General features: G+C 48.9%; 1 protein-coding gene across 4 annotated transcripts in view; it reads right to left on the bottom strand.

Moving 5' to 3' along the window:
* ADISSP (adipose secreted signaling protein) overlaps positions 1 to 21271 on the bottom strand; it is a 39796-nt gene extending 18525 nt beyond the window's left edge. For 2 of the 4 annotated variants that reach the window (XR_015749558.1, XM_087965739.1), the window contains exons 1-3: positions 21134 to 21265; positions 9111 to 9216; positions 5715 to 5857 (exon numbers count right to left, since the gene is read on the bottom strand). Coding sequence is in view for 2 of the 4 variants with exons in the window: in XM_087965739.1 (XP_087821865.1) it covers positions 5715 to 5857; positions 9111 to 9129 (162 nt within the window). In the remaining 2 variants the exon portion in view is untranslated. Of the gene's footprint in view, positions 1 to 5714; positions 5858 to 9110; positions 9217 to 21133 lie in introns of all 4 variants that reach the window. The other 2 variants (XR_015749559.1, XM_087965740.1) reach the window with 2 other exon arrangements.
* Between the last annotated feature and the right edge of the window lie 1724 nt (positions 21272 to 22995).

Genomic DNA, 22995 nt, shown 5'->3' with positions numbered 1-22995 from the left:
TATAGATCCTTCCATTCCCCACCATCTAGTCAGAGTTGAAGAAGTTTCTCAGGTGAGAAGTGAAACGTCTTCAAAAGAAAAGAAACCAGAAAGTCCAGTTGTCTCTTGAAAAGGCACCTTTGGGACAACCAGGACTGAGAATCTCTACAGGCTTATCAACTCCAATGATTCACTTAACGACGGTGGCAGGAAAGGTCGCAAAAATGGGGCGAAACTCACGGAACACCCGTCTCACTAAGCAAAAGAAATTTGGGGCTGAATCGTAAGTCGAAGACTACACCTTAGGTGAACGAAGAGTCCATCATCCAGGCCAACGGTGCCTTAAAGGTTGATTCAAGGCAATTGGATCAAACTTCATTAATCCGAGAGAGGTCTTTGGAATATCTTTTGACACTGTAAATGGAAATCGGGCCTGACCTCATGGCAGCCATCATTCTGACGCCTCTCAGCTTAAGTGGGGATCGATATTAAAAATGCAAACCTTTCCAAATCGATCGAGAACAAAACCCCAGATGTGACTTCTCCTCCTATGTGCTTAATCCCATTACAGGCATTACATTACTCAATCCCGTGTGTATTCGGAGAAATACGGCTCTTGTGAAGGGTTCGATTTTAAATAGGTTATTGCGTCATAAATCTACTAGCTCTATACCCGTGCTTCGCTACAAAACTATGTGGTCAGGCTTAGTTTTTGGGGAGGAAAATAAGGGGGGGGGAGGGGAATTCTGCCTCTGCCTACCAGCATCCATCGGTATTCATCTGGTTAGCATCCTGTCAGTGTGTGAAAGAGTTGAGGGCTGTTTAGAAACTGAAGCAGTATTTGCTGTGTGAGCAAGGAGACAGCGAGGAGCCTGGGCGTGGCTTAGCTCAACTGTACTAAAGCTGCTTGGTGCTGTGAAACTGAAACGGAAACTCCTCTCCTCTGCTTGTGTTTTGCATCTGGAAGAGATTTCTTTTCAGGTGGGAAGAGGGAGTAGAACTCCTTAGCATCAGAGCGTGTTAATAATAATAATAATATAGGAAATATTAATGCTCTGATGGTCATTTCAAAAAATCCTTTCTTAGTGAGCACCTAGAAGCCAAGAGGAGGAAACATGCCAAATTTCAAGATTGTAGGCTTTATGGTTCTGGAGATTTTGTGATGATGCGTGAGGGGTACTTTCCTTTTATATATATATATATATAGATTTGCAAAAGGATCCAGTTGTTTTTTTCATGGAAATCCCACAAGAGAGACAGAGAAAATGAGAATTCAGTTACAGCGTGCTCCGAATATGATCAGTTGATGCATGATCTCAATCATCTCCGATAAAAGAATTAACATTTTTTTTAAAAAAAATCTACTGCTTGCTTTAATTTAGACAACTTCCCCCAATCACCCCCATTTTCAGAGTCATGAGTTTGAAAGACGGTTGCCGATTAAACAAACACCTCCCTTGCCAACATCTAAAATAAAATATAAGGCTGGTGAAGATCTTGGCTTATTAAAGCTTTGGCCAAAGGGTTGCAATGCAATGATCGTTTTTCTTCTTGATGTCCTGCCAATTATTATTTATTACTTGGCTTCAGGCGTAGGAAACCAATTGTTACTCTCAATTTAAAAAAAAAAAACTTACACTGGATCAGTGTAACGGAGCTTTAAATCTGCAAATGATAAATCACTTTTTAAAATATTTATGAAGCAATTAATTGACGTTACAGGTACTCCTCGACTTACGGCCACAATTGAGCCCAAAATGTCCACTGCTAAGCAAGACAGTCATTAAATGAGTTTTACCCCGTTCTACGACCTTCCTTGCACACAGTTGTTAAGTGAATCACGGCAGTGGTTATCTTAGTCACATCACACTGTTGTTAAGTGAATCTGGCTTGCCCCTTGGACTTCACTCGTCAGGCGAAAGGGGACCGCCTGAACTGCAACCATCGTAAATACGAGTCAGTGGGCAAGTGTCTGAATTTTGATCGGAAGACCATGGGAATGCTGCAGTGGTCGTAAGTATGAAAAAAATGATCCCATTTTTTCCCCGGTGCTAAGGTAACTTCAAATAGTCACTAAATGAACTGTTGTAAATTGAGGACTACACACTAATATACACACACACACAAGCCCGTGATGGCGAACGTATGGTATGCCTGCCACAGGTGGCACCCAGAGCCATTTTCCCCAGCCAAACTTACCTGCACTGCGCATGCGCGCGCATCCCAGCTGATTTTCGGCCCGTTTTGAGGCAGCTTTCGCCCTCCCAGAAGCTTGAGGGAAGCCTCTGCGGCCTCGGGAGAGCAAAAAACGGGCCTTCCGGAAATACTCGAAGGGCCGAAACGGGCCCATTTTCAGCCTTCCAAGGCTGCAGAGGCTTCCCTCAAGCCCCCGGAAGCCCAAAACAGCCTCGCCCGGGTATTTCCCGAAGGCCCATTTTTCAGCCTCCCGAGGCTACAGAGGCTTCCCTCAAGCTTCCGGGAGGGTGAAAACGGCCTCAAACAGGCCAAAAATCTGCTGGGGGGGGGGGAGGTGTCAACTGTCCTTCCATATTATCTCCCGACTCCATGCTGAGCATTACCCAACACACTGCAAAAAATCGTTGGATCACTCAAGCAAGCAAATAAAAGAACATTTTAGTAATGGCTGGCTAGCAATATATAATCAGTTCTCGCATTAAATTAGAAGAAGTCTGCATTGCTCAAAGGGAGGGAGCCTGAGAAAACAAGCCACTTATTCAGCCTGGGAAGAAAAAACAGACTTTAAAACACACACACACACACACCTCAACAACTTAACTCTGCAAAGCGTATCCCATCCCTCAAGCATAAATTGGACATCAAAGACAGTGATAAGATAAGAGGAAGATAAGATAAGTGATAAGATAAGAGGAAGGGAGGGATGAATTGGCTTGGTCAACCAGAATGCAGGCGTGATTCGAAAACAAACAACTCACTCCGATGTTGGAAATTTAGATGGTCCCAGATGGGTTTGGAATAAAATTTTGAAATTAATTACAAGAATCTTTCCCGTGGGAAAATGTTGCTCTAAATTATTATTATTTTTTTAAAAAAAAAACAACGAAGATTTTGAAATCAATTCTAAGAAACCTTCCTGTGGGAAAAATGCATTTGTTTAAAGAGGGGGGATAAACATGACGAGATTCTGAAAGTTCAGCACTTGATATGAAGAATTTAATTAAAGAAGAACGACGTTTAAATTCAATCCTCTGAATACAGAATGGAGCAATATGCTCTAATTTTGGGTGAAGTGAAGTATACTTGGGAATAACACACGGCAAAATTAGGTTAGAGATTGTCCGCTTTGTTATAGACAAACTGGATTTAAAAAAAGAGGAACAAATTTATGGGACAAGACTGAACTGGGCTGATTAGAAAGTGGATTTCAAAATGATAAGTTATTAAGAATGACAGGGAAAAAGATGCTACACTGGATATACAAATGAAATTGCCCGATGTCTTAATAAAACTGATATACAAATCACAAAAGCAGAACTTGAATAACTTTCTTATTTGGGGTATACAGAAGAGATTGGCTGGGGAATTCTGGGAGTTGAAATCCACCCATCTTCAAGGTTTCAAGGTATACTGGCCTGACCTATATATAAAGGAGACGAATTCAGGTCTCGGACCTCAGAGAGACTCCATGCAAAGGAGACATACAGTGGTGGGATTCAAATTTTTCTTACTACCTGTTCTATGGGCGTGGCTTGGTGGGCATGGCAGGGGAAGGTTACTGTAAAATCTCCAGTCAGAAGTTCTCCGAACTACTCAAAACTTCCGCTACTGGTTCTCCAGAACTGGTCAGAACCAGCTGAATGCCACCTCTGGAGACATAGCAGAGAGAAACAAAGATCTAAAGAAGGGGACTTTAAACTTAGCAAACTGAGCCACATTAAAGACTTGTGGACTTCAGCTCCCAGAATTCCCCAGCCAGCCTGGTCTAACACAAAGGTGGCCATCGTTGGCTACATGAAAGATTCATGGACTTCAGCTCCCAGAATTCCCCAGCCAGCCTGGTCTAACACAAGGGTGGCCATCCTTGGCTACATGAAAGATTCATGGACTTCAACTCCCAGAATTCCCCAGCCAGCCTGGTCTAACACAAGGGTGGCCATCGTTGGCTACATGAAAGATTCATGGACTTCAACTCCCAGAATTCCCCAGCCAGCCTGGTCTAAAATAAGGGTGGCCATCGTTGGCTAAATGAAAGATTCATGGACTTCAACTCCCAGAATTCCCCAGATAGCTATGTTGTAGTCCATCCACCTTAAAGCATGCTGGCTGGCGAATTCTGGGAGTTGAAGTCCACAAGCCTTAAAGTGACCAGCGTTGGAGACCCCTGATCTAAAGAGTCCACCGAGGAAGTCGGGTCAGTGGGCTTCTCCAACCAACGGGAGCTCAGTACCACTCAGAACTTACTTCTGCTCTCCCCCACCTGTGGGACTGCCTCCCTCTCCAAACACCATAACCCATCATCCCCAGGGGACAATCAATTCTGTGCCGTGTTGCACAGCAGAGCCAGACTGAGCCTCATAAATATTCTAGTGCCTTTGAACGCCTGATTTAGAAAATGTTCTGCTTTCCCCCACTCCTAATATTGAACGGGAGGAAATGAAGCTCAAGATTTGAAGCCCCCCCCCCCGGGGAATTGGCTGCCCCTCCCCCAGCCTGTTGCCTCCCCCCCCATATGTTTTACACCCAAAAAGCAAAGCGAGGCGCGCCAAGGCTGCCAAGGCAGCTGCTGCAATCAGACCTCCTGGAAGGAAGTCGGGGATAATTGGTTTTTCCATCCCAAACACCAGAAGCAATTAGGGGTTTTTTTTTGGGAGTGGAGGGGGGGAGGGAAAGAAAGGAGACTGCAGAGCTGCAGAAATTGGAAATGGTGGAAAATTACAGGTGGAGGGAGGGAGGGAGGAAAGAGAGAGAAAAGGGAAGGAAGGAGGAAAGAGAAAGGAAGGGAAGGAGGGAGAGAAAGGAAGGAAGGAAGGAAGGAAGGAAGGAAGGAAGGAAGGAAGGAAGGGAAGGAAGGAAGGAAGGAAGGAAGGAAGGAAGGAAAGAAAGAAAGAAAGAAAGAAAGAAAGAAAGAAAGAAAGAAAGAAAGAAAGAAAGAAAGAAAGAAAGAGAAAGGGAAAAGGGAGGAAGGATAAAAGGAGGGAAAGAGGGAGAGAGAAAGAGAGAGAAGGAGGAAGGGAGAGAGGGAGGGGAGAAAAGAGAAAGGGGAAAATGAGGAAGGGAGAAAGAGGGAGGAAATCAGGGAGAAAGACAGGGAGGAAGGAAGGGTGGGAAGGAGGAGGAAGAGAGAGAGAAAAGAAGGGAGGGAGGGAGGGAAGGAAGGGAGGAAAGAGAAAGGGGGAAATGTAGGAAGAAGGAAGAAAGGGGGAGGAAGGAAGGTGGGAAGGAGGAAGAGAGAGAGAAAAGGAGGGAGTGAGTAAGGGAGTAGAAAGACAGGGAAGTAGGACAGAGGAAAGAAAACGGAGGGAGGGAAAGAAAAAGGAAGGAGAAAGGGAGGAAAGGAAGAAGAAAGTGGGTGGAAGGGGCAGAGAGAGAGAGAGAAAGAAGGAGGAGGAGGAGGAGGAGGAGGAGGAGGAGGAGGAGGAGGAGGAGGAGGAGGGAGGGAGGGAGGGAGGGAAGAAGGAGAGCTGAACCAATTATTTCAAAGACAAAAGGACACACACACACACACACACACACACACACACCCTTTGCAGGCTCACCTTCACCAAGAAGTCCCCTTCCTTCTCCTGGCTGACCATCACCATGGAGTCGTGAAGCTTCTCATCGAAATGAACATGGCTGGAACTTCCTTCCACCATCTGGGCTGGGGAGAAGCGGACGCCCCCGACTTTGGGGTTGGAGCCTGGGGGAAGCAGCAGCAGCAGCAGAAGGAGGAGGAGGAGGAAAGGTGGGTTAGCCGAGATGAGGCCCCCTCCCCCTTTTCGGGAGCTCTGCGAGCCCCACCAGGTGAACTCAGGCCTCCAAATTCACCCCGAGGAGGTGGGTTGGCTTGGTGGAACCACCGAGTGGCAGAGGTGGGAAGGCTCCAGAGGGCATCTAGTCCATCCTCCTCCCATGGGGGGCCAGGAGACCAATCAAACTGTCCTTCAACTGCCTCGTTTTTACGACCTCTCTGGCTACAATGGTGGCTTAAGCGGATCACTGCAGTCGTTAAGTGGGTAACCCGGTTGTTAAGTGAATCTGGCTTCTCCCGTGGACGTTGCTTGTTGCAAGAGGGGAATCACGTGAAATACCCCCTCCCCCCCAAAGGCCACAGGAACCATCATAAAATTCTGGGAGTCGAAGTCCACAAGTCTTAAAAGTGGCCAAAGTTGGAGACCCCTCCAACTAGGCCTGCGATGGCGAACCTATGGCAAACTTATCTCACTGCGCATATGCATGCCTCCCAGCTGATTTTTGGCCCGTTTGAGGCCTTTTTCGGCCTCCCAGAGGCTTGAGGAGAGCCTCTGCAGCCTTTGCAGGCCGAAAAATAGGCCTGTTTCATCACTTCCTGTATTTCCGGAAATACCAGAAGTGACGAAACGGGCCCATTTTTCGGCCTGCAAAGGCTGCAGAGGCTTTCCTCTGGGAACCCGAAAAAGGCTTCAAACAGGCCGAAAATCAGCTGGGAGGCCCAGTGCAGGTAAGGGGGCAGGTGGGGGGAGATTGCGTGTGCATGCGCAGGGGTGTGGGGAGGGCGCGCATTGCCCTTTGGGTGCTGGCATGCAAGTGCGTGTACAATTTTTGGCACAGGAGCCCAAAAAGGTTATAGCCACCACTGAACTAGGCCAAATGTCCACCGGCTTGGGAGCACCAGCCAGGAGCGATGGGAGTTGGGGAGTCTTTATACAATCAGGTGACCTCATGGAGTCTGTCAACTCATAAAACATTTCTATGCCCTTTTATAGTTGCTAACAGAAAGGGGGAAGGGGGAAAGGGGTTTGAAAGAGCAGTGCGGCAGCTTGGAAACTGAAAGTGCATTCCATAAATAGTTTTTCAAAGATAGTAATTAGGTGACTGAAGTTTCTGCCAAGCCAATTTCTAATTGGAGAACATGATTGATGACTCCTGGCTATGGATGTGTCCCGTTGGAGAATACGAATTATGATACACCCAGAGAGATGGGGGGGAAACCAGGGTCAAGGGTGACAGTGAATTACGTGTCTCAGAGTCGGGTACACCCAGGTCATGCCGACATGTTAATTCCCAATAAATCCCTTTTAAATTTTGGAAGTTTGGCCCCGAGGCCCATGATTTAAATGGGGGTAACTGCCGGAATCCTAACAGCGTCATCACACAACAGGGTAGGAAACCAACAGGGGTTGGTCTGGATGACCACTGAGGCCCCTTCTTCCAATTCCGTAATGCCTCTCAGCTTTTTCCTAACCTTCTAGAAAGGATAGAGGCTGACCAGCCCACATTCCAAAACCAACCTAAACGCAATTTTTTGTTTGTTTGTCGGCAATTTAGCCGGGTTCGTTTCTTGGCTGTTTTTCAGTTCCGTCCCCCCTCCTCCTCCTCCCCTGGCTACAATCAATTGAGCAGGAGCGAGAAATAAATTGACCAATAAATTTCCCATATCGATTAAGCGTCTCTCTCTCTCTGTTGCCACAGACACAATTCCCATCGCTCCGACAGGCAGGAAGGCGTACGCTGAAGGGCAGGACGTAACTCGCCAAGTTTTCGGATGCAAAGGACCAACTGCTATGCCCCTACCTGGAACTTTTCAAACGTGGGACTACAACCTCCATGGGTCCCAGCCACCAAGGCCAATGGCTGAGATGGGGTGTCTGCTTTGGAGGAAGGAGCTCCGCTGGCATTTGCTGAACCTCCAAAGGGGAATCATTATGAGAGCTTGGTGGTTTTCTTGCAGACGTTTCATGACCCGACTAGGTAATGTCATTAGTGCGACAAGGGAGTGGGGTTTAAGGAATAGGGAGGACGACGACTTTGGCGTCCTTGGTGCTCTTGAGCAGGTGTTTCGTTAGTTGACTAGCCCTGATGATGTTACCTAGTTGGGTCATGAAACGTCTGCAAGGAAACCACCAAGCTCCAAAGAGCACCGAGAACCCCTCAGGCTTCCTCCTCCTCTTTCTATCCTCCTCCTCTTCCTCCTCTCCCACCCACTCCCTTCTAGCACTGATGATGTTCCCTAGTTGGGTCATGAAACGTCTGCAAGGAAACCACTAAGCTCAGCACCAAGGACCCCATAGTTCTCCTCCTCTTCTCCTCCTCCTCCTCTCTTAAAACCCCACTCCCTTCTAGCCCTGATGAGGTTCCCTAGTTGGGTCATGAAACGTCTGCAAGAAAACCACCCAGCTCAGGGAGCACCCAGGACCATTCACTTCAACCCTGAGCTGCAAATGTTCTCCTTTACGGGAAGAAGGAGAAGTTTTCTCACCATGGCAACAGGCATCCCAGTCCAGAAGGACGGGTTCCTTCTGGACCACAAGACCCACGGTCCAAAAGAAAGGGCTGTAACCCAACTGGGAAGGGGACCACCACGGCTTTTAAAGGCTGAACTTAAAAAGAAAAGAGCACCAAAGAGGATTAGGGGACCGGAGGCTCAAACGTATAAAGATCAGTTGCAGGACCCAGTCTAGTGAAGAGAAGGGGAGACATGACAGCAGTCTTCCAGTATCTCAGGGGCTGCCCCAAAGAAGAGGGAGTCAAGCTATTCTCCAAAGCACCTGAGGGCAGGACAAGAAGCAACGGGCGGAAACTGACCAAGGAGAGAAGCAACCTAGAACTAAGGAGGAATTTACTGACAGGGAGGACAATTAACCAGTGGAACGGCTTGCCACCAGAAATTGTGGGGGCTCCACCACTGGAGGCTTTTAAGAAGAGACTGGACAGCCATTTGTCTGAAATAATGTAGGTGGCTGAACTGGAAGACCTCCAAGGTCCCTCCCAACTCTGCTATTCTGGTAACAGAGACACCTCGTGAATCAGAAACCCACCAGACAAGCTCCCTGGCCTCATTCCAAAGGCCCAAAAAAAGGGAGGGGGAGCATCTTGGTGTGTGTGTGTGTGTGTGTGTGTGTGTGTGTGTGTGGCTCAAATGGATGCTGGCTGGGGACCCTTTCCGACCGACCCCACCAAGTGGCCCCACTCACCTTTGTTGGCCGTCGCCATCTGACCCAGCGAGAATCACGCTGCTGCGGCTGTACCAAAACCCCAGGACCATCAGCCAGCCATGCTCCGGCAAACTGACCGGGCTGCCTGGTGGAAAAAGAGGGGTGGGGGGGAATTGGGGAGCGGGAGAGGGAGCGAGAATGAGAGAAAGGGTGAGAGAGAGAGAAGACAGAGGAAAAAGAAGGGGGAGAAAGAAAGGGAGAGAAAGAGGGAGGGAGGGGAGAGAGAAGGAGGAAGAAAGAGAAACAGGAAGGGAGGGAGGGGAGAGAATGGAGAGAGGGAGGGGAGAGAGGGGAAACGGAGGGAGAAACAGAATGAGAAAGACGAAAGGGAGGGAAAGGGAGAGGGAGAAAGAGAAGGAGGGATGGAGAGAAATAAGAAGAGAAAGGGAGAGGGAGGGAGAGAGAAAGGGAGACAGGGAAAACAAGGAGGGAGAAACAGAATGAGAAAGACGAAAGGGGAGAGAAAGGGAGAGGGAGAAAGAGAGGGAGGGAGGGAGAGAGAATAAGAAAGAAGAGAAAGGGAGAGGGAGGGAGAGAGAAAGGGAGACAGGGAAAGCAAGGAGGGAGAAACAGAATGAGAAAGACGAAAGGGAAGGAGAAAGAAAGGGAGAAGGAGGGAAAGGGAGAAAGAGAGGGAGGGAGAGAGAATGAGAAAGGAGAAAGGAAGAGGGAGGGAGGGAGGGAAATAGGGAGGGAGAAACAGAATGAGAAAGACGAAAGGGAGGGAGAGAGAAAGGGAGAGGGAGGGAAAGGGAGAAAGAGACAGAGGGAGAGAGAATGAGAAAGAAGAGAGAGAGAAAGGGAGAGGGAGGAGGGAGAGAGAGAAAAGAGGGGAGAGAGAGAGAGAAACAGGAGGGAGAGGGAGAGAGAGAAAGAGAGAGAGAGAGAGAGAGAGAAAAGGGGAGAAACAGGAAGGAGAGAGAAAGAGATTTGAGTGCAGGAACTCAGCTGCGATCTCTGCAAATTGGCCCCTTCCAGCCAACCCCTTTCCACCCTGGGCTGTCTCTTATCTGCTGGGAAGCAGGTGGTGCAGGCAGATGTCCGAGAAATAAGCAACTTCAGGCGTTTGCCAAAATAGCCGGAGGGCGCAGAGGGAGGGAGGCAGGCCCGTCATCTGCAGGTCCCTCTTACTGACCCCTGACTCCTCTGGGGAGGGCGAAGCTTTTCTGCCTCTTTGTGTAAAAAAAAAAAAAAAAAAAGGGGGGAGAATTTGCACTTTTCTGCAAATTATCGGCTTCTCCAGACGTCAGCCTAAATTTGATGGGAGTTTTTTGGGGGGAGGAGGGGGTTGTTTCTTTCGTGGGTGGGTGCCGCTGATGCGAGAAAGCACCCTGGCTGGAAAAGCCAGTTGATGCATTACTTTAATTTATTCAGGGTGTTATTGTTGTTTTTATGTTATTATTTTTTTAAACTCTAATAAGCTTTCCTTGGCGGTTTGCAATAAAGCCCACGGAGAAAGGAAAGCAGGGTTGTTTTTTGTTTTGTTTTTTGGAATAAAGACGTGATAAAAATCAACCCGAAGGCCCAATTGAAAACAGCCGGCCGTCTGGGCCGCTGCAGGGCAAGACACTCGAAATGTAAAATATGAATGGAAGCCCCTGTTCAAAAAATACAAAGAGAAGGCGAGGAAACAGTTTGGAGGGAGGGAAAGAAAAAGCCTTGTTGTTTCCGTAATAGCTTCCCATGGTTTGTTTGTGGGAATGCGGCCGTCCGGGGTTGAGGGCCTCCGGGTTTACGAGGGCAGCGTGCCCTGCGAACACAGCCAATCCTGACTTGCACACAAGTCAGGGTGGAATTCGACCGGTTGGGACCGGTTCGGGCGGACTGTGTGTTAAATTTGCGTCTGGTTTGCCCAACGGGTAGTTGAACCGACTGGCCAGCCCTGCCCGCCCCTCCCCTCCCCGAGGAGTCTCCACCTGGCCCGTTTTGGATGCAGGTAAGTGCAGACTCCACGCGGAGGCTCTGGGGGGGGGAAAAAAACGGGCCTACTGGAAGTCTGGAAACGGGCCTGTTTCTGGCTTCCGGAGGGCCTCCAGAGCCCGGGGGAGGCCATTTTCGCCCTCCCAGAGACCTGAGGGAAGCCTCTGGACTGTGGGGAAGGTGAAAAACGCCGTCCCAGAAGTTCCGGTGGACCACGCCCACCCTTCAACTTTGTCTTTCTTATTGACAACTGTTAAGTCTGGGGTGTTATGCGGCAGGTGCCTGTCTGCCTGGATTCTGAATTATTATTATTATTGTTGTTGTTATTTCAAATGGGTAACAATCGTGGCTCAGGCTAATTTGAAGCCAAGCCAGAGAAAATAAACTATGATTGTTTTTCACACTTAACGACCAAGGCAACGTCCCCACGGTCATGTGATCAAAATGAAAGATGCTCGGCCACTGACTCGTATTTATGACGGTCGCAGTGTCCCCGTGAATCCCCTTTGGAGACTTTCTGACAAGCCCAGTCCACGGGGCAAAATCGAGCAAAACTCACTTAACAACGGCCTCACTTAGCAACAGAGATGTCGGCTTCCCTTGTGGCCGTATGTCGAGGGCTACCCGTAAGCTCGGATCGGCTTGCGATGATTAGAAAAATGTGACCTTTTCCACAAACGAGGCAGCAATTACTTTGAATATCTTCCATCCCACGAAGCCTCCCCTGACCCCCGAGGCACTTTAGACATGCTCAGATGCTGCCAAGAGGCTTTGGCGCTGCCCCAAGTCCCAATACAATAAAAAGAACCTCATTATCTTTTGTGCCAGTTTTTCTTTTTCTTTTTTTCCCGTCTGGGCATCCCTCCCTCCCAGCACGGGTGGTACCCAGCACGTGTCAAGCAAGCGAGCAATTTTTCAGGTATAAAAATAAACACCCCCACCCCTTGTTCCCATCCAAATAAATCATCTCAGCCATTAAAAAACACAATCAACAAAGCAACAGGCGCACCTGGAAACCCGCCAGACACACCACCACCCTAAAAAAAAGGGGGAGGGGAGAAAGGATCTTAGGAACCAGCCGGCGAGTTTCTCGTTCCCCGTTTGGAGGATCTGGCAAGCATTGCAGCTGCTGATCCTTTGTGATCCGCCCCCTGCGGCCCCCCTGCCCAACACACCCATCATGCACTCCCTTGTCCTCATCTCACCCCCCTCCAACCCATCAGCCAAACAGCTCTGTGTCCTTTTTTGGGCGCAGGAAGATAAAAGGGAGAGTTTGGACAACGTAGGGTAAAACATCGCATCTAATCTGCAATGCCTCGTTGTATGTTATCGGGTTTTCTTTTCCGATAATTTTATTTGCAGAGGATAAAAGATAAAGGTTTGCCTCGCACCTACGTGCCGATTGTTCCCGGCTCTAGGGGGCGGTGCTCATCTCCCGTTACAAAGCCGAAGAAGAGCCAGCGCTGTCCGAAGACGTCTCCGTGGTCACCTGGCCGACATGACTAAACGCCAAAGGCACACAGAACGCTGTTACCTTCCCACCAAAGGTGGTCCCTATTTTTCTACTTGAATTTTTTACGTGCTTTTGAACTGCTAGGTTGGTAGAAGCTGGGACAAGTAACGGGAGCTCACTCCGTTACGCAGTGCTAGGGATTCGAACCGCCGACCTTTCTGATCGACAAGCTCAGCGTCTTAGCCACTGAGTCATACGTAACATTAAAAAGAAAAAAAAATGAACACAACAGATAAAATACAGATAGAGAAGAAAAAATACCAAAGGCTAATACGAAAGTACAGGTGTGAACCCACAATTCATTCAGTGACGGTTCAAAAGTACGACGGCACTGAAAAAAGGGACTTAACACTGTTTTTAACACAACCATTCTCGCATCCCCTCTGTGGGCATATGGTTTACGTTCAGATGTTTGATCAATGATTCACACTTACGATGGTTTGCAGCGTCCCGGGGGGTCACATGATCCCCTTTGGTGACCTTCTTCTGACGAGCCAAGTCTGTGGAGAAGCCAGAATCGCTTAACAACCGCCTGACTAGTTTAACAACTGCAACGCTTCGCTTAATAACTCTGGCCGGAAAGGTCGTAAAATGGGGCATAAAACTCACTTGAATAACGGTCTCGCTTAGCGATAGAAAGGTGGGGCTTAATTGCAGTCCTAAATCGAGGACTGCCTGTATATAAAAGGAGAAAAAGATGATCATGCGAACCCCAGGATACCGCCACCATCATAAATATGACTTGTAAGTGTGGAAAATGGTCACTTTTTCCAGGGCTGTAATTTTGAACGGTCACTAAACAAGATGGTTGCAAGCCGAGGACTGCCTGTGCTGCATTTAAGAGCATGTAATATAGAAGGTCTCAGGGTTCTGCTCACAAAATTGCCTTCCTTCTTGAGGCTTTGCACAACGAGCTTTCTCCAGCAATATACGTAGAATAGTACAGAATAGAATAAGGAATAGAATAGAATAGAGAATAGAATAGAATAGAATAGAAAAATAGAACAGAAAGAAAAGAGAGAAAAGAAGAGAACAGAAGAGAATAGAGAACAGAGAAGAGAAAAAAAAGAATAGAATAGAATATAGAGAAGAGAATGGAATAGAATAGAGAAGAAAGAAGAAAATAGAATAGAAAGAGAGAGAGTAGAGAGAAGAGAATAGGGGAGAATGGAATAGAATAGAAAACAGAACAGAAAATAGGGAATAAAATAGAATAGAAAATAGAATAGAAGAGAGAATAGGGAAGAGAAGAGAATAGGATAGAACAGAACGTAGTAGAGAAGAGAGAATAGAATAGAAAAGAACAGAACAGAATAAAATAGCAGAGTTGGAAGGGACTTTGGAGGTCTTCTAGTCCAACCCCCTGCTTAGGCAGGATCCCTTATACCATTTCAGACAAATAGTTATCCAACATCTTAAAAACTTCCAGTGTTGGAGCATCCACAACTTCTGCGGGCAAGCTGTTCCACTGATGAACTGTTCCAATTGTCCTGCTCTTAAGAAAAGCTAAGTTTGCCTTTATTTATAAAATAAATAAAATATTTTCTCTGGCTAGCATTCCCGGTTCTTAAGAGCTGCTTTGGGTGATAAGCTGGCAGCTGCGCATCGCCCGATGGTTGAGTTCCTCCTCCTTCCCTCGATTGGGAGGGGGGGGGGAGTCAGAATTTAAATCTCTGGTTTCCAGAGGTGAAAATGAATGCCATGCTCGCAAATTTTCAAATGCGTGCCCAGGAAACAAGTCTTTCTAACAAGCACAGCCCAATCCTCGCTCTCCCGGAGTTCAGTTTTGCCTGCCACAGCGGGAGAGTGTCACTTTCACAAGCCACAATCAGCAACCCCTGGCTTACAAGCTTTCCAAGCCAATCCGGCCTGCTGAGAAACGGGCTAAAAACAGGTTTAAAGGGCCACCGTCGTTTTTTTTTTAATACAGAGATCCAGCCACAAAAAGGAATTTAAACTGATTGCACATGGACTGCACCGCGGGAAGAAGTCTTAAAAGGAAAACCAGGTTTTAGGGTTTGCCTGAATTACCAGGTGTGCACAAAGCAAAAATACAGTATATCTCTGAAGATGTGCAAAAAAAATTTTTTTTTCCGTGCAAAAAAAATTTTTTTTTCCTATCCCAGCCAGAAATCCAACGTCTCCAGTGGCCGCAAAGGATTGTGACCAGATTTACAGCATTTAGGTTTCTATCAATTCAACAAAAATTAACAATAGGGTGGATGAACTTGACGGGGTATCCAAAGGGCTGAGGATTTTGCAATAAATAAAGAAGGTTTGGAAAAATAATCCATAGGTTTATAGTACTGTCCGTCGACTCTGAAGTTTCTCGGAAATGATTTTTGATGGGAATAGCTCAAGATATAAAGGGACACGGTGGCTCAGTGGCTAAGACGCTGAGCTTGTCAATCAGAAAGGTCGGCAGTTTGAATCCCCAGCGCCGCGTAATGGAGTGAGCTCCCGTTCCTTGTCCCAGCTTCTGCCAACCTAGCAGTTCGAAAGCATGTAAAAAAAAATGCAAGTAGAAAAATAGGGACCCCTTTGGTGGGAAGGTAACAACGTTCCATGCGCCTTTGGCATTTAATCATGCCGGCCACATGACCGTGGCGATGTCTTCGGGCACCGCTGGTTCTTCGGCTTTGTAATGGAGATGAGCACCACCCCTAAAGCCAGAAACGACTAGCACACGTGTGCGAGGGGAAGCTTTAACTTACCCCCAAGATATACGTGAAATGTTTGAGTTCTACGCAGAGAAAAGGCCCCGAACGTTTGAACGTGTCCTCAAAGCTCAGCATTGAAGACTACGGTCTCCTCCCCTTTGGCTAGAAGTGAATGTCACTCCACTCAAGACGGCTTTTCTTGGGTGACGTGAGCAGGGCGATTGGAATGGGCCCTCAGGGAGGGAAATGTGCCTTGCGCGTGGTTTTTCATGTTCTCTCTCCATTTGGCCTCCTGCTACTCTATTCTTCCTCCTGCAATAAGACGCCTCTTCCAGCCATTCCCAGATAATAGCCACGCTGGGGAGGGGGGAGATATGACGGTACCCTGTGTGAATAGCTTAGCAGGGTAGAGAAATGGGAGGGAGGGAAGGAAAGAAACGAAGGAAGAAGGAAGGAAGGAAAGGAAGGAGAAAGACAGAAGGGAGGAAGGAGGGCAGGAATGGAGAGAGGGAGAAAGAAAGAAAGGAGAAACAGAAAAGGGGGAAGGAAGAAGACAGGAGGAAGAAATGAGAAAGAGAAAAGGGAGGAAATAAAGGAAGGAGGAAGACAGAAGGAGGAAGGCAAGAAGGAAGGAAGTAGAAAAGGGAGAGAGGGGGAAGGAAGGAAAGGAGAAAGACAGGAGAGAGAGGATGAAAGGAAGGAGAAAGAGAAAAGGGAGGGGAGGGAGGGAGGAAGACAGTAGGGAGGAAGAAAGGAGAAAAGGGAGACAGAAGTAAAGGAAGGAGAAAGATAGGAGGGGGAGGGAGGAAGAAAGGAAGGAGAAAGAGAAAGGGAGGGGGGGAGGGAGGAAGACAGTAGGGAGGAAGAAAGGAGAAAAGGGAGGACAGAAGTAAAGGAAGGAGAAAGATAGGAGAAGGAGGGAGGGAGGAAGAAAGAAAGAAGGAGAAGGAGGGAAAGGGAGGAAGAGGAAGAAAGGAGAAAAGGGAGGAAGAAAAAGGAGAAAAGGGAGGATGGAAGTAAAGGAAGGAAAAGAAAGGAGGAGGAAGGAAGGAAAAGGAGAAAAGGGAGGATGGAAGTAAAAAGGAGAAAGATAGGAGGAGGGAGGGAGGGAGGAAGAAAGGAAGGAGAAGGAGAAAAGGGAGGAAGACAGAGGAGGAAGAAAGGAGAAAAGGGAGGATGGAAGTAAAGGAAGGAAAAGACAGGAAGGAAGATAGGAGGGGGGATGGAAGAAGGAAGGAAGAAAGGAAGGAGAAAGAGGAGAAAAGAAAAGGGAGGAAGGAGGAAGACAGGAGGGAGGAAGAAAGGAGAAAAGGGAGGACGGAAGTAAAAAAAGGAGGGAGGGAGGAAGGAGGGAGGGAGGAAGAAAGGAAGGAGAAAGAGAAAAGGGAGGGAGGGAGGGAAAGAAGGAAGCAAGCAAGCAAGCCCCGGCGAAGGCTCTCCCAGCCACGTGACTCCCCCCAAGTCATAACACTCGAAACCCCCAACCGCCCACCCCTCGGAAATGTGGCTGCCATCGACCTTCTCCAGCAGCGAAGGGGAACCGGTGGCCGGTGTGCCAAAGGCTGAGCCGAGATGGAAAGAATCCTCTCGCACGTTGAGTCCACACTCCAAGCATTCGCCCCCGCCCCCAGGAAGGAAAATGCACTAATATTCCCCCAACAGAAAGATAGATTGACCGGTCGCTATGCGTGACACCCCCCCAAAGAACATTTTATTATTATGGCTCGCCCTGTGACGCCCAACCACTCCGAAAACAGCTAAGTGGGACGGTTGCTCAATGAGTTTTGTCCCATTTTACGACCTGGCTTGCCGCCCCAGTTGCTTAAGAGAATCGTTGCAATTGTTAAGCCAGCAACCCGGTTGTTAAGTCAATCAGGCTTCCCCGTTGACTCTGCTGGTCGGAAGGTCGCAAAAGGGGATCCCGTGACACTGTGAATGTGAGTCCGTTGCCAAGACTGGTTGAATTTTGATCGCATGACCACGGGAATGCGGCAATGGTCGTAAGTGTAAACAAAGGCCCTTAAGTCCCTTTTTTTCTGTGCCATTGGAACTTTGGTCACTAAATGGAACTGTTGTAAGTCGAGGACTTCCTGTATCCCTTTGACTGTTTAAGTGTCCCAAAGGTGCTTTTCCAAAAGGCAACTGGACCTTCTTGGTTGTTTTTTTTAAATGTTTCACTTCTCATTCAAGAAGCTTCTTCACTTCAACCTTAACCCAGAACTGAAGAAGCTTCTTGGATGAGAAGTGAAACCTCATCAAGAAAAAACAACCAAGAAAGTCTATGGAGATTCTCTGTCATGGTTGTCCCAAAGGTGCTTTTTTCAAGAGGCAACTGGACTTTTTTCTTTGAAGGCATTTCACTTCTCATCCCAGAAGCTTCTTCAGTTCAACCTTAACCCAGAACTGAAAAAGCTTCTTGGATGAGAAGTGAAACCTCTTCAAGGAAAAAACAACCAAGAAAGTCTATGGAGATTCTCAGTCATTCAGGTCATGGTTGTCCCAAAGGAGAAGCTCCAGGGACATCAACTTATAAGTGAATAAAATTCTTCCACCCTGACGCAGAACTTCTCCATAGGGAGATGCCACCTGCTGCTGTCTTCCTTGCTTATTACGTGTTGAAGCAGGCTACACGACACCCGTGTGACTGCCCCCTTCAGCTTTCTTGTCATTTGGGGAAATGCAAAGGGCCCCTCAAAGATTTGGGGGCACCCGTTTCCCATGGCAACGTCTTCCGTTCCACAAAACTGGTTCCACGAAATCATCTCCGCAGAGGCCCTGTCTACGACTATCCCTAAATGGGTGTGTCTCTACTACTCAATTGTCCTCCAGAGCAGAAGAACTGTTCCAACTCTGGGATAAACGTGGGGCAGGCTTAGGAAAAGGGTGGGTGTCGTGGCCCAACAGCTGCCTGCGGAGCTGGCAGCAGACTCAAGACAGTGAGGAGGTTGGGGAGGAACATGGGCCAGTCCTGGAGTCTGGGGAAGGCTCTGACAAGGGCTCTGCGTCGGAGGCAGAGGTGGGGCCAGGACCGTCTGACAGCCTTTGGAGTCGGAGATAAGTGAGGAAGAAGAACAGCTGGAGCCTGTTCCCAGTGTGCGCATGCACAGAGCTGCCAGATGAAGGGAACAGCTCAGGAACACGGGCCAACTTGGGAGTAAAGCCACAGGGGGCTGTAAATGGTCCCCCGTAGGGAACAAAAGAGGAGCGAAAGGGGAGTGGAGCTTTTCAGGAGACAATTGGTTCATTCCGGCATGCTTGCCAAGTATTGCCGCATCTAAAAGATATCGGCCTGGCCCCTCTTCCAAGCCTGATAAAGGTTTGTAACTGAGAACTATCGCGAAAGACTGTTGGCCAGGACTTTGTTGGAGAGGAAATTCATTGTAAATCAAATAAAAGGGGTTTATCGGGATGAGGACTCGGCTTCATGCTGTTGGGAGAAGCCTAGGTCAGAACAGTGGGAGAAGAAGGGCAACCTTGAGGTCCATCCAATCGGGCCTGGCCTGGAGAAAATGGCAGGGAAAAACATCAAGAACCTTCAAGAGGAAGAGACCGTGAGCAGGAAGGATAATTCAACCGGGGAACTCATCCCCACAAGATAAAGCAGTGGCCACCATTGGAGGGCTCTCTCAGGGACCTGGCTACTTTCATATGGGGAGACCCCTCTTGAAGACCCCAGGTTGGGGCAGCCCATCGCCAGATGTCAAGCTGCAAGGGAAATGGTGCCCAGAGTCGCTTGATGGGGAGGTGGCCAGCATATACGTGGGATAAAGTAAAAAATAACAACAATACAATAAAAATAAGTAAAATAAAAATAAATAATATAATGAAATACTGTAATAAAATGAAATAGAAAATAAATAAAAATAAATGAAATGAAATAGCATGAAATTAAATAAAATACAATTGAAATAAAATGAAGTGAAATACAATAAATAAATTAAATAAAATATAACATAAATATAACATAAATATGATAATATAATCAAATGAAATGAAATACAATAAAAAATGAAATAAATATAATATAAAATACAATATAATATAAATACAATATAATATAGGGGACACGGTAGCTCGGTGGCTAAGACGCTGAGCTTGTCAATCAGAAAGGTCGGCAGTTCGGCGGTTCGAATCCCTAGTGCCACGTAACGGAGTGAGCTCCCGTTCCTTGTCCCAGCTTCTGCCAACCTGGCAGTTCAAAAGCACGTCAAAAAATGCAAGTAGAAAAAAATAGGGACCCCTTTGGTGGGAAGGTAAAAGTGTTCCGTGCGCCTTCGGCGTTTAGTCATGCCAGCCACGTGACTATGGAGACGTCTTCGGACAGCGCTGGCTCTTCTTCAGCTTTGTAATGGAGATAAGCATCGCTCCCTAGAGTCGGAAACGACTAGCACAAGGGGAACCTTTACCTGATATATTATAATATATAATATAAATGTCCTCCATTTTTGGAAGCTCCAGAGAGACCACTGCTTGACCACTGCCAAGAAGCCCAGCCCTGGACTCCAACGGCTCTCGTGATCCAGGGCCACAAATGATTCTCACATGCTGGATCCATCTGGACATTACTCAAAACCTTAACGCAGAGGCTTCTCCCATCACACCTGGCTCCCTGTTCCCTCTCTCTCATTCCCTCCCTCCCTCTCCCTCTGCCCAATTCACCTCACAGGGTTGTTGTTGGGGGAAAATGGGAGGAATTTGCCACTTTGAGTTACTTATCAACATATCAAACACAGGAACATAAATAAAATAAGTCAGAAAACCTTCTCCCTCGTCCTATATATAAACTGCTCCACCAGTTTCATCTACCTTTGGATGAAAATTTCAGTTGTTGTGTATTCATTAAAGCTAACCCCACCCACCCACACACACACACACACACCCATCCCCCTGGGCAGTCCTGGGCCATGCTGGCAGGGGAGGATGGATGTTGTAGTACCTGCTCTGCGGAAGACAGCCCGATGCTTCACATGGGCACCGGAGGAGCGAAGAGGCCTCATCCTGGGGCCAAGAAGGCCAAAGGAGGAGGTGAGGTTTTTTTGGGGGGGTTGACAATGCTTTCCCCCACCCCCGCCAAAAAACAAAACAAAAAACCCATCGATCAAATGCATAGCCAATTCTGCCAAGTATTCATTCAGCCAGAACTGTTCCAACTGTGCATACATTGAATGTGTAAATCAAATAAGTTATCCTGCAACGCAAGAAGGGGGCTGCAGGGGAGGGGGGCGTCTAGACCGACCCGGGGGATTTAAATCCGACAACAAAGCCTGCCCCCCCACCCCTGCGCTGCATCAATGCACCAAGCTGTGGGGTGAGGAGAGGCTCGGGCTCCCCTCCTTGTGTCTGGGGGAGGCTGCGATTGCAGGTTGTAGGTGAGCAGCAAGCGGGGAGGGCAGGAAAAACGGGTTTTTTTTTCCCAGTGCCCCCCCCCCCATTAACGCAGCTCATCACCCCGCCACCCCCCAGACAGAAACCCCAAAGCCTAAGAGAGGGCCCGCGGGCGCCCGGTTGCAAAAGGAGCGCCGAGAGGCTTTGCAGACGGCTGGGGCAGCAGCGGCCGCGCGAAGCGGGGAGCCGGGCCATGTCCGTCCGTCCCCAAAAAACACCTCTTCCTCAATCCGGGCCGGGGCGACCCTGCGGGAAAGCCAACTGTATTGGGGAAGGGAAAGGACGGCGCACCACGCGGTGATCCCGGGACCAAGAAGGGGAGGAAGGGGAAGAGAGACACCCGCCTCGCACACACGCAACAGACACCTGGGTTCTTTAACAAGGAGAAACCGGGGGTCCCGATCCCCGCTGTCCACCCCCGAAAAGAAAAAGAAAAACCTGGGGCGGCTGGGAGTGATGGGACTTGTAGTCCACCGTTTATGGGTCCGAGGGGAGGGAGGAAGACAAGCGGAGGCTCGACTCACCTCGCTGCAGCGGAGGGCGGGGAGGAAAATAAGCCTCGCCCGCCGGGAGAAGAACCGTCTCCGCCGACCCCGAGACCTCCACCCGCCGGCCTGGCGCGGGACTCCGGGCAGCCTGGGGGCCGGGCGGGCTCCGCAGGAGAGCGCCGCCCCGCCCCTTGCTTCCCATTGGCCGCTGCAACAAAAGAGGCCGGCGGCCCCGCCCCGCCCACCCGCGTCCTCGCGGGCTTTGATTGGCCGCGCGGGAAGGAGTGGGGGGAAGAGAGAGAAAGGCGGGGCTTGAAGGCCGAGCGCCGAGGGACCGAGGCGGGCGGGCGGGCAGGCAGGGGCGTGGTCAAGGGCGGAGGCGTAGCCAATGAGAGGGCGGGCAGGAGAACAACTGTTTGCGAGGCCGGCGCTTGGCCGGGAGTTGGCGCGGCGCCGCCTCGAGCGCCCCGGACTGGACGGGCGGCTTGCAAAGGGAAGGGAGGGGGGGAGGGCGTTGCGTTGCACCGGGATTTGCGGGGGGGGGGAGCGGGTTGAGGGGGCAGCTGACCTTCATCGCCAGCCTCCCACCCGCCCCCAAAACTGGGCTTTCAGTGGGTGGAGGGAACCGTTCTCTCTCCAGCCCTGGGAAGCGGGGTTTTTTTCCCCTTCGGTAGTAGCCCTGATGATGTTCCCTAGTTGGGTCGTGAGACGTCTGCAAGAAAAACCACTAAGCTCAGAGACCACCAAGGACCCCAAAGTCCTCCTCCACCTGTCCTGCACTCTGCAAATGCTGCTACCTCCTAGCCCTGATGATGTTCCCTAGTTGGGTCATGAAATGTCTGCCAGAAAGCAACCAAGCTCAGAGGAGCAACTACAGTTCTCTTCCTCCTCCTCCTCCCTGAAAAAAAAAAACTACCAAGCTCAGAAAGTACCAAGGACCCCACAGTCCTCCTCCTGCTGCTGCTGCACCACTCCCTTCTAGTACTGATGATGTTCCCTAGTTGGGTCATGAAACATCTGCAAGGAAACCACCAAGCTCAGAAAGCACCAAACACCCCCGTGATCCAGGGCGGTCTTAAGGCATGGGCCTGGTGGGCCCTTGCCTATAGGCCCCACGAGCATAGAGGCCCCATACTAATCTGTGTATGTTAAGTCTTCAATGCACCTTGTATCATATAAATACAGCAACATATTTATTACATATTTATTTGTTTGAGTTTTATCGACCATTTACATTTTTATCCCTGTGAGTAGTTGTCGTAGGGGCCCCAGTACACTGTTTTGCCCGGGACCCATAATGCTGTTAAGATGGCCCTGCCATAGCCCTCCTACTCCTCCCCCCAAACTCCAGTCCCTTGAGCACTGATGTTGTTAACTAGTTGGGTAATGAAACGTCTGCAAGGAAACAACCAAGCTCAGAGACCACCAAGGACCCCACAGTCCTCCTCCTCCCCCCCATAACCTCCCTTCCTTCTAGCACTGATGATGTTCCCTCGTTGGGTCATGAGACGTCTGCAAGGAAACCATCAAGCTCAGGGAGCATCAAGGACCCCACAGTCTTCCTCCTCCTCCTCCTTCTTCCTCCTCCTCCCTCCTCCTCTCTGCAAATGCCATTCCCTTCTATAGAACTGATGATGTTCCCTAGTTGGGTAATGTCTCCAAAAAATCCGTAACAACGTGGGAGAGCACCAAAGAACCCACAATCCTCCTCCTCTTCCTGTCCTGGACTCTGCAAACACCACTCCCTCCTAGCGCTGATGTTGTTCCCAAGATGGGTCATAAAACGTCTACAAGAAAACAAGCAAGCTCAAGGACTCCTTTCAACCCTGAGCTACAGCTATTCTCCTTTACTGGCACGTTCAATTGCCAACGACTTCCCTGTGTTTCCTCCTGTTGCA

Source organism: Notechis scutatus, chromosome 4 (genome assembly GCF_049901735.1).
Source record: "Notechis scutatus isolate UNSWTSFEM ecotype Mainland chromosome 4, rNotScu1.2, whole genome shotgun sequence".
Taxonomy (NCBI): Eukaryota; Metazoa; Chordata; class Lepidosauria; order Squamata; family Elapidae; genus Notechis; species Notechis scutatus.
This window is presented reverse-complemented; position numbering and strand designations above follow the sequence as displayed.